Genomic DNA, 11174 nt, shown 5'->3' on the forward strand with positions numbered 1-11174 from the left:
AGCAGTAAAGAACTCAACATCGGAAGGATTTCTTATCAAGGAGAGGTTATTGTGGGCAAGGTTTGTGGATACAACATCGGCAATGCACTGATGTACTTCCCTTACGACAACAAGGAGGTCACTGCATCCTCTTATGAAGTGTTAATTTATGATGACGCCGAAATTGTGTTAAATATTATTAAAAAATAAATGTAATTTTTTTTTTTTTTTGAAATCCCAGCCCCAGTACTTATCAGCGTGGCACATTAATAGTCGGAGAGCTGATGACGAATTTGGAGAAGGTATTTTAGGCAATCAGAAATTAAAAAAAATGTACTATTTGAATGTTAGTGAATCTGGAATCGACAGTCGCTAAGGACGTTTGCGGTTATTTTACTACTGCGCAGCATATGAAACTTGCAAAAAATTTATCCCAAAAAACATACTTTAGGCAACTTGAAATTACACTGATTTTTTAGTTTAGCATTTATAGATTACAGAAATAAAAATGCCAGATTATTTGGACGGTTTTAAAGTACAACCCGACTGCCCCAAAGTCATTTTTTTAGTATACGCAAAAAATTTACTTTAGGCAGTCTGAAATTTTTATGGCAGATTTATTAATTGATATTAAAAATATGTGCAAAAGAGCCAGACTAATGTGAGGGTTTTAAATAATAACCCGACGCGAATAAACATTTTAAATAAGTGCGACAAAAAAGTCTTATGCGTATACATAGGTACGAGAGAGATAGTTTATCGATGTCTGCCAGCAGTAGCTAAGGGCGGCCCCGGCTCGTTTTTTTTAAATAGATTGTTAAACAAATCTTTTCTTCAGCAACGCCTTTCTTTACTATAGAGCTTATACATATATACCATACGATGTTTTGGCATAAAGGGAGGCTATGATTTCATTTTTTAACGTTGGATACATGTTTGATTTCTGTCATCTCTGCTGTCACGAAAGTGCCTGACATGCGGACCTATCAAAATGAACGTAACATGTTGCCGAATTTACCGTAATCATAATTAAGCGACTTTAAGACGTATTGATGGTGTTTGTATTAGACTGCAGAACATATTTTCAGTAAGTTATAATGAAGTCAAGTTTTTTTTGTGTATAAATTGATTCGTAGGTGAGTACAAGAAAAAAATGTAACACGGATAGTGAAGGAAGAAACAACGACCCAATTGGCACAGGGGTTTTGTAAGACCTATTATAACTTCCCGATAGAGTTGTGAATTTATGGCTTGAGTCTATTTTGAAATGCACTCCTGAAATGTGCCAATATTTTTGTAGATATTGGAAAGAACTTATTTCGGAAGATTGGGCAAAATTAATGTGAAATCTTTCATTTGAAAACGTTTTTCCTTTAATAATTTCATTAGGAGAATCTGACTCGGAATTTGATTGGGATTTTGAAGCAGGTAATGATGATCCAGAATTTTCTAATGAAATTATGGAAGTTGAATAGTTTTGTTCTTTTTTGTCATAGACGATGGATGTGTAAATATTTTGCAGAAAGATTCGAATAAAGTAAGGCTTAATAAGTAGGTACAAGATTTTATACAATCTAGTTCTAGGAATGTTTTGGTTAAAATGAAAAATTCATTGAGAAGTTACTAACTGGTTGGTTAAGACACTGTATAGGTGGGTTATCTAAGTGGTGCATAAATTAACAGGAGCCACTTCGTCTTTCGGTCCCGGTCCCTACTATTCTGTAGTTTGTTCAAGTCAGTTTCCTGTTTTGTTAAATTGGATTAAAAATGTGTGAGTATTGTTATATTGCAAACTAGTAAAACTGACAACAATGCACTTGACAATGACGCAGTTTATAACCTCAAACTTAGAAAAACATAACCTAATTCAACAGACAGGCAGCTTTACTGCCAACTTAAATGCACTTTTTCCATGGCCTCCCCTTATGCCAAAACATCGTGAATGGCATATATGTCTGCTTAGATATTCTATCTAAATAAATGTGATGTTAATTACCTAATATTAAAAATTTGCTTCAAATATGCGAATGAATATTGTCTGAATTAAAGTTACATATGAAATAAAATCAATAATTTCAGATTAACAGAAACAAATTGCTATGTTTAGAAATAATATTTTTCGAATTTTCATTAATAAATTTACGGCTTTTATATTAAAATTAGTTTAGTTCGTAAAGTTCGGAATAAATTTGATAGAACTGTAGTTTAGGTGTTTAGGTAGTGAGAAGATCTATTAGAAAAAGGAGAAGAAAGTGGGACTTGTCATTGAAAAAAAATATTGATGACGTCATTATTAGGAGATGAAAAGTTGTCAACATAAGTAAAGTACTGAACAATATGCACTTTTTACAAACAAAGTTGACCTCTTCGATGATTTTTCTCAGATTTATCGGAGCCGAGGGCTTCCTTAGCTACTGCTGGCAGACATCGATAAACTATCTCTCTCGTACCTATGTATACGCATAAGACTTTTTTGTCGCACTTATTTAAAATGTTTATTCGCGTCGGGTTATTATTTAAAACCCTCGTATTAGTCTGGCTCTTTTGCACATATTTTTAATATCAATGAATAAATCTGCCATAAAAATTTCAGACTGCCTAAAGTATACTTTTTGCGTATACTACAAAAATGACTTTGGGGCAGTCGGGTTGTACTTTAAAACCGTCCAAATAATCTGGCATTTTTATTTCTGTAATCTATAAATGCTAAACTAAAAAATCAGTATAATTTCAAGTTGCCTAAAGTATGTTTTTTGGGATAAATTTTTTGCAAGTTTCATATGCTGCGCAGTAGTAAAATAACCGCAAACGTCCTTAGCGACTGTCGATTCCAGATTCACAAACATTCAAATAGTACATTTTTTTAAATTTCTGATTGCCTAAAATACCTTCTCCAAATTCGTCATCAGCTCTCGGACTATAAGATTGTGGTTTATTAAATATCACGACTGAAATAGCAGCGAGTTTGTTTATTTGGCAATGACCTTCGTTAAATAATAAGACAACAGTGATTTGGTGAGTGTTGGTATCCGGATACAAACAGCAAAATGTCGGTAAAAATATTAAAAAGCACTTTTGTTTTTTAACTGGTACCTATCAACAGAATGAACAGTAGGAGTCTTTTTGTGCTACGCCCAGAGATTGAAGGCCGAGACGCAGTTGAGGTCGGAAACTGGGCGAAGCACAAAAAGACCTTCTACGCTAAATATTAAAAAGTTGTTGCTCCTCCTGTGACAGCTTTTACACATTCTGCGCAGAAGCAAATAAATACAACCAAATATAAACAAAACATCATATCTCCTTAACCTCATACTCAGTATCGTAGTGTTATTAATAACTGTTAATTAAATCAGTTAAAATGAAATTGCTCTCTTTCTTTATTTTGTTGTTTTCAGTGTCAATCCCAGTTTATTCCAAAACGTTTAGTAAGACGATTTCAGTCAGTTCAAATTTCAATACTTGCTAATCATCACGTTTCAGATTACTACTGGAAAGACTACTTTGGAGAAATTCCCGCCGATGCCGTACCCGGTGGTACCGACAAGAACCACCAAACAACATACATCGCTCAAGTGTATATTCCCAACCACGGCATACTCACCACGAGACTATACAAAGGGAGTAAATCTGTCACAACTTCCAGATATGGTATTCACACTTCGGAACAATTTATAAAAGTACTGTGCAGTGATGAACCTGAAAAACTGTCATGGGTGAAAACCACAGCTGCCAAGTTGCATACCGACCTTATTGGCAAACATTTGGTAGTAGGTGGGACAGAAAATGGTAAAATACTCAACATCGGAAGGGCTTCCTATCAAGGAGAAGTGATTGTTGGGAAGGTCTGCAGCTACAACGTCGGCGATGCTTCGATGTTTTTCCCTTACCACAATAATGAGATCAGTGTGGCTTCTTACGAAGTGTTAGTTTACGAAGACTTTGAAATAGATGCTAGAATCAATACAGAATAAAGAATATTGTTTTAAATAAATCACCAACAACACGAAAACCCAGTGTGATTATTTATTGTGTGACCTGAAAATAATTTTTTGAACTCACTACCTTCAAAATGACATTTCGCCACCGCATAGTAGCGCACAGACCATTTTGAAGCACTAGTGCGGGAAATTGACGTTCGCACATCAGTGCGAATGCTTTTTGAAAATTCTGAAAATAATTTGACTTGATAATAATAAACTCTGGTTTACAAAATGCCATTTCTTTTCGCACTCATTTTGTAAATAACTAATTTATGTCGTCGAAGTTAGATAAAACAACATTTTTTTTGCTTCTCCTACCAAACTACCAAAGCGTACAAATCACATCATTCCATTTTATTATTTACTGCGCAGTAAGAAGTATTAATAACGAAATATAAACAACTCCATGTGTTGCTCTAACGTCAGTCAGTATCGTGGCGGTATCAGTAAGTTCTCATAACAACCTAAAATCTGCTAAAATGAATTGGTTCCAATTTTTTGTGTTATTATTTTCGCTTCTTTCACCGCTTTACTCCAAAACATTTAGTAAGAAAGTTTTTAAGAGTTTTTCCTTCAGAGGTAATAATTTTGTTTTAGACTACTACTGGAGGGACTACTTTGGAGAAATTCCCGACGATGCAGTACCCGGAGGTACCGACCGAAACCACGAAATGACTTACATAGCTCAGGTGTACATTCCCAAACAGGGCATACTCACCACTAGGTTGTACAAAGGAAGCAAATCGGTCACGGCTTCCAGATATGGCATCCACACATCCGACGTCTTCGTAAAAATACTTTGCAGCAACCAACCTGAGAAATTGTCTTGGGTTCCTGCCACAGCAGCTAAGCTTCATACGGAGCTTGCTGGAAAACATTTGGTCGCAGGAGGGACCGAAAACGGCAAGATACTCAATATTGGAAGGGTTTCCTATCAAGGAGAAGTGATTGTTGGGAAGGTCTGCAGTTATAATGTCGGCAACGCTCTCATGTTTTTTCCTTACCACAATAATGAAATCTCGGTGAAGTCTTATGAAGTGTTGGTTTACGAAAATAAAGATGTAGCCTAGGATGTAAACACGATAATGAATGCTATTTTAAATATAATTAAGAGATAAGTTTTTTCTTTTTTTGGAAATCCCACTTCGAGTACTAATCATTAAAAGTCGTGACTAAATTAAAAACACGCTACTGCTTTAATGACTCTTGAAGAAGTAAGTTGTTCAACAACACTGTTATCATGAGTTTCGTAAAAGTGATATTATTAACAGCAGTAATTAATTCTGTGCTGGTGACTGGAAACAAATGGGACTGCGCTGGTAAAGTTTATCACAAATATCAATCACACATTTATTTTATTTAAAACTTTGTAGATTACTACTGGAGGGATTATTATGGCACCATCCCTGACGATGCAGTACCAGCTGGGAAGGACAGCCACGGACACCCACTTTACGTTGGTTTGGTCTACATTCGCGGATTTGAGCTTCTACCAGCTACAATATTTCCCAAACAAGAAATAGCCCGAACCACCGCCTACGCCCATGTGCTAAACACCAATCAGCATGTGAAAGTAAGAGTCTTCAACACAAATATCATTTGTTCGATACCTCCCTAGAAAGTGAGTCCATAGTTACCAGCGGGTGAAGGTTCCACTTTCGCTCACGCATAATTGAAATTCGATTTTATGAAAAAGAATTTGAATGTATGTAAACGCCCATAGCTCCCTTATTAAGCAACATGCGGCAATGAATTGGATTGCCCTGGTCAAGGCGCTTCTTCTGAGTGGAAAAAAAATTTACCTGAATTTTTCAGTTTTAGAGAAATTCGCAAAAAACCAAAAAATCCATATTTTTGGCTCCCACAGCAAAAAATGGGTTCAATGGCCGGAACTTTTAGTATACCTGAATTCAACTCACTCTATACAATAACTGACAGCAATTTGGTTCGAATCGGCGACAAAAAAATTTTCGAAAAAAAGCATGAACCCCTACCTTTTCACTTCGGAAAATCATTTACATATATTGAATATAATAACTATACCAATTCACTCGAGAGTAAAGCCGTTTTCTTTCACTTGAATTGCATAGCGTGAACGAAAGCTTTATATTCCTCTCTCGTAGTGTAAATAACTATTAAGGAAAATTTCTTTTTAGATACTTTGCAGTCCTCATCAGGAAGCTTTCGAGTGGACCTCTATTCAAAGTCAGGACTTACACCAGTATGTCCATCGCAACTTGATTCCAGGAGGAAGTGAAGTTGGGGAAAACCTCTATATTGGAAGGGTGTACCGCAATAATGAAGTTATTGTTGGGAAAATTTTTAAACACGAACGTGCCAATAGAGGAATTTGGTTTCCTCTGGGAAATGGTCCTTCTAATTCTTTGACGTACGAGATTCTTTCGTACAATTGCGAAAAGGCGGGTCCTAGAATCGATGTTCGAACAGATCTATCTGATAAAAATGGTGTTACGAGTACTCCTTCGCCTAGTTAATTTACTTAGGTGAAAATTGGGTTACGCATAAATAAAAAATAAAGTTTATTCAGTAAAGTCTCCTAATATTTATTTTTACCTTCTTGATTCCTGAATGTACCATGATTGTTAACAAATTAAGTGCAAAAAAGAAGTGGTAAAAGAAACATTCATTACCTTTTCATGATCTTTGAAGACTTTGTTGGTTCTCAGTTCGGATTTTATACGGTAAAAACGGTGTTGTTTCCCCAAAATAATAAATAATAGTAGATTATATCACTAAGAGTAGAAGTGAGTCTTTTTGTGCTACGCCCAGAGATTGAGACCGAGACGAAGTTGAGGTCGACAACTGGGCGAAGGGATAATATCTGTACTTGTTATATTTTCGAATTTATTATTTATATTTAATTATTTTCATCTTAATTAAACAAGTTTATATGTTTTTAACAAGCTGATAAAAACAGGTTTTCCCATTTGCCATTTTGCCATAACAGAATGCACAGTTTTAAAGGTTAACGTCAACTAAAGTTTGCTTTTGCTTGATTAAATAAATTACTCAGAACTGATAACCTTTCAAGTATAAATTAAGCATAACAATGATTATGTGCATATTTACAATAATCTTGGCTTATCGGTTGTTGCTACATTTTCTTTGCAAAATTATTGGCAATGCATTCATTAGTTTTAATTTTGCTATTTTTAAGTGAATTAGTGTGGGCCACAGGTATGCTTCTATTTCAATTTTGGAACAAAGAATTATAATTATCTACTTACTTGTAGATCACAGTGAAGATTGTGAAGGTACGTCTCATTACAATTACCCTATCAAGACGTTTTATCAATTTTCTAAACGTCTTGGAGTTCCTGCAACACATTTCAACCGATTCTCTACAATAGAGGCATGTTTCCAAATTTTATCTTGATCAATCTTGACAATTCCGTAAATTTTCATGCCTTTAGAATTAATGTTTCAATATTCCATCTCACAATTCTAAGATCGTAAGTCTTACAACCAGCAATAACTTTCATGACTCTATCGGAGCACCTAGTTATCTACATACATTTTACCTCAGTTCCGAATTACGTAATTTACAGACTATTACTGGAGAGATTATTATGGCGTCATTCCTGAAGACGCCATCTCAGCAGGAAACGACAGTTACGGAAATCTTCTCTATGTCGGTCAGGTTTACATTAAAGATTTTGAGCTTCTGCCAGCTACAATTGTTCCCAATGAGTACACAGCTGTCACGACAGCTTTTGGTCATGTCATCAGAACCACAAAACATGTCCAAGTAAAACACAGGAATTTGCAAGTTCTTGATTGAGTTGATTTGAATCAATTTTAGATTTTGTGCAGCCCATATAAGGAAGCATTCGAGTGGGTCTTCATCCACAGCCAGGACTTGCATCTATACACCAAGAAAAACTTAGTTGTTGGAGGAAGCGAAGTGGGGGAAAGCCTCTACGTTGGTAGAACTTTTCAAAATGATGACGCTATCGTGGGAAAAGTGTTTCGGCACAGACGTAGCAACAGAGGATTGTCTTTCAGGGCGGGTAAAAGCACAGCCATTTCTTTGACGTACGAAGTTCTGTTGTACAACTGTGATAAAGTTAAATAATATCTACTCTATCTACGCGCGTGGGATAAATGACACTTATTGTGAGATAAGAACTTCATTACCGCACGCATTTTCATTATCACACGCAGTTTCATTACCTCACGCGTTTTCAATACCGCACACTTTTTTATAATAACAACCGATTAATCAAAATTTAAATTCAATAAACATTTAACCACAAGAACAATTGTTTAAATTTATTAAATAAACTCTTGATGAAGACAGTTGTTGTGAATTTTTATCTACTTTATTACAATATTGTACAATACACGTGTGCTAACGCATCATTAACAAACTTGTACGAGTCAGAACTCGGCTTCGCCTCGTTGTGCAAATTTTGTACGCGTTTGTTAATAATGCTCTTATCCCACTTGTATGAACTTATTATTTAAAAATCTAACGTATTTTAATTTAAATGTATTTTTGAATAAGTTGTGACGGCCGAATTTTTGTAGCCATTAAATTCCTTGTTAAGTGAAGCGACGACACGTCGAAATGGCCCTAATTTACTTTCCCCCGGGCGAAAGCAAAGACTTGCTGAGTGCCGGATATGAAAGATAACACCACCTAGCACTGGTTAAATATAACAAAAGTGTTATAATGGCAGGAAATGATACTCCAATGCCATTAGTCGATTTCCTGACATTCGAGAATAAATAAATAACAGTTAAAGCAGAATCGTCCAATTTGCACAATGAAATTTAATTTTCACAATACAATAGCAAAACGCTTGTTTCTCCGGATTCCGATTCGGAGAAAATTATTATTCGTTTCGATTTTTGACGAGCATCTCCAAAATGAGATATTATCTGAGAGAAGGGTTCGTTTTTGTGTGATCGACTCGGGTTGCTCCGGGAATAATAATTATCGGATTCATTGTTGGCTTTAAATTGTTGAATTTTTCTCACGATCTTCCACAATAAGGCGGACTATTGTAATTGCGAATGTTACGGTAGCAGCTCTTCCAAAAAAGGATATCAACAGGGAGTCCGAATTAACTACGTGAATACATACTGCGTATTAAATTAGAATAACGAATTTAGATGGATTGTTTGAATAATTTATGGGAATACGCCAGGGTATCGGCAATTCGCACGACCTGCTGCGAAATATCGGCTTCATTGGAAAAACGGCCGATCAAATTTAGAAAAATACAGTTGAATCTAGACAGTCAAATATACTAGGAAAAAATGCTTGGGCAGCTACAGTTTGCTTAATTTAATGAAAAGGGTAATTTTACGTAGGAACTCACGAGGGGACGAAAAGTAACTCTTTTTCGGACGCTGATGTGGCGCCATCTGTTAGTCTGTTAGTAAGTTAACAACGAGACCGACAAAACCGATAATTGTCCTGTCACCATAAATTATGTAAATAAGTAATTGTATTGCAAATAGTAAAGTTTTAGTTTTGTGATAAAGAAATACTATAAAAGAATTGTTAATATGTAGATACAAAATACAAAATAAATGTCTTTTGTTTAAAAAATGTAATGTGCACCGCTGTCAAAAAGTACCATTTGTCCTCGCCTGTTTAGCCTCGGCTGCGCCTCGGCCAAGGAACTCAGACTCTAAACCAGAGCTCTATCTACAAAAATAATTATGTCATATTTTTGCACAGAATTAAGTCATAAAAGCAAACTCATTTGTATATGTTAATATGAGCTGCAAAAAAGACATAAAAGTGGCTGGACTGTTTAAATTATAACCAGTATTTCATTGCTTTATTCTTTTTTTGAATCTGTCATTATAGTCATTATGGAATTGTTAATTTTTTTTCAATTTGTTTGGGAGATAAATCTATTGAGATATTTACGAAACAATGATTTGTTAATTAACTGAACGGAAGAGTTTTGATTTATTTCGTCACCCGGACATCCATCACGATCTTGACATAAAAGACGAAAGGAAAAATATTAATTAGCGTCGGTAATTAATATTCGTTATTAATTAAAGAGCAATAAATAACGTTTTATCCGACTTATAATTATGGTTGGTAGCGGCTCAAAGCGACATTAACAAGGCGACAAAATTAAATTCTCAGGACATTAATAACTCGAACTTGAACCTGTGGAATCTTAACGCGACAAGGATAAATATTTTAACAGTTAATTTTACATTCAATTCAGATTAAGTTAGCCAGTTGACAAGTTAATATTACCAGTAGTTAGGAAGATCGCCCGATGTTGAACATTGATATTTATGTAAAGCTCCCCATAAATTTATATTTAATTGTCACATTGAAACGCTCAACTTAACGCAAAGCACAAAATGTGGCCTTCACTGAATGAATTTCAATAAAATCGAAACTTCTTCGTATGCCGAAACCCTCTCAACTTCGCCGACCGAGACTGCGTAAACTTTTAAAACCTTCCGTGCAGATTTACTGAGGGTGCCATACATTTTTTTAACGCCACTTCAAATTCAACGTCTTGGGTAATTCCAGGTGTCCGAAACCCACGAATCATAATTATGGGATTTCGTGCAGCTGAACTCGGAACAACCATATTCAGATGTAAATTAATTGAGACACTCGACAACGGGCTTTGTTCTTATTGGTAGGTATAGCCTTACGCGCCAACCTCTAATTGAGATTAATTATTTCTCTTGGAAGTCGGATTTGAATTTTGATTAGCGCTAATGTTGTCGAGAAGTGTCAAATCGTTACCACAAGACTGGAAGAAATTATAATCAGGCAGTGGCGTACCGACCAACCGAAAATGTTGAAAATTGTAGCAAAATATTACATTTTTCTCACTAGTGAGAAAATATTTTTTCCTCACTAATGATTCAATTGCCATCCTTGCTCACTATTTTCAGTAGTGAGCAAATAACACATTTACTAACTGGTAAAGTAATGATAATCATTACTCACAGTCGTGAGTAATACCTAATGACTCCCAATTCTACAAACCAAATTCTGGAAGAGAGTTAAATCGCATTATTTCCTAAAGTTTCGCAAACTGAGAGAAAGGAACGGGAAGAATACTGAATGAAGACGGAAGGGAGAAAGATGGATGAAAAAGAAAAGGAGTGGGGGATAGGAAAAAGTGTAAATTTTTTCGGAATCGTGTTTTTATGTTTGCAATCAGGAATCCGAAAGCCCGGTGGGCAAATAAAGCA

General features: G+C 35.4%; 3 protein-coding genes across 3 annotated transcripts; all 3 read left to right on the forward strand.

Moving 5' to 3' along the window:
• Positions 1–4323: 4323 nt before the first annotated feature.
• LOC138137935 (uncharacterized) lies at positions 4324–5077 on the forward strand. Its single transcript, XM_069057547.1, has 2 exons — positions 4324–4505; positions 4557–5077. Exons 1-2 carry the CDS (start codon positions 4439–4441, stop codon positions 5027–5029), a joined length of 540 nt encoding a protein of 179 aa, XP_068913648.1. The 5' UTR covers positions 4324–4438; the 3' UTR covers positions 5030–5077.
• Positions 5078–5169: 92 nt separating this feature from the next.
• Positions 5170–6511, forward strand: LOC138138524 (uncharacterized; the record flags this gene model as incomplete). Its single annotated transcript, XM_069058499.1, has 3 exons — positions 5170–5278; positions 5333–5532; positions 6116–6511. Coding segments are annotated over 3 exons (648 nt in total), but the record flags the coding sequence as incomplete, so codon positions are not given.
• A 488-nt stretch (positions 6512–6999) lies between these two features.
• Positions 7000–8282, forward strand: LOC138137934 (uncharacterized). The gene is made up of 4 exons (XM_069057546.1): positions 7000–7157; positions 7214–7234; positions 7529–7728; positions 7783–8282. Exons 1-4 carry the CDS (start codon positions 7103–7105, stop codon positions 8053–8055), a joined length of 549 nt encoding a protein of 182 aa, XP_068913647.1. The 5' UTR covers positions 7000–7102; the 3' UTR covers positions 8056–8282.
• Positions 8283–11174: the final 2892 nt, after the last annotated feature.

This window comes from Tenebrio molitor, chromosome 9 (assembly GCF_963966145.1).
Source record: "Tenebrio molitor chromosome 9, icTenMoli1.1, whole genome shotgun sequence".
NCBI lineage: Eukaryota > Metazoa > Arthropoda > Insecta > Coleoptera > Tenebrionidae > Tenebrio > Tenebrio molitor.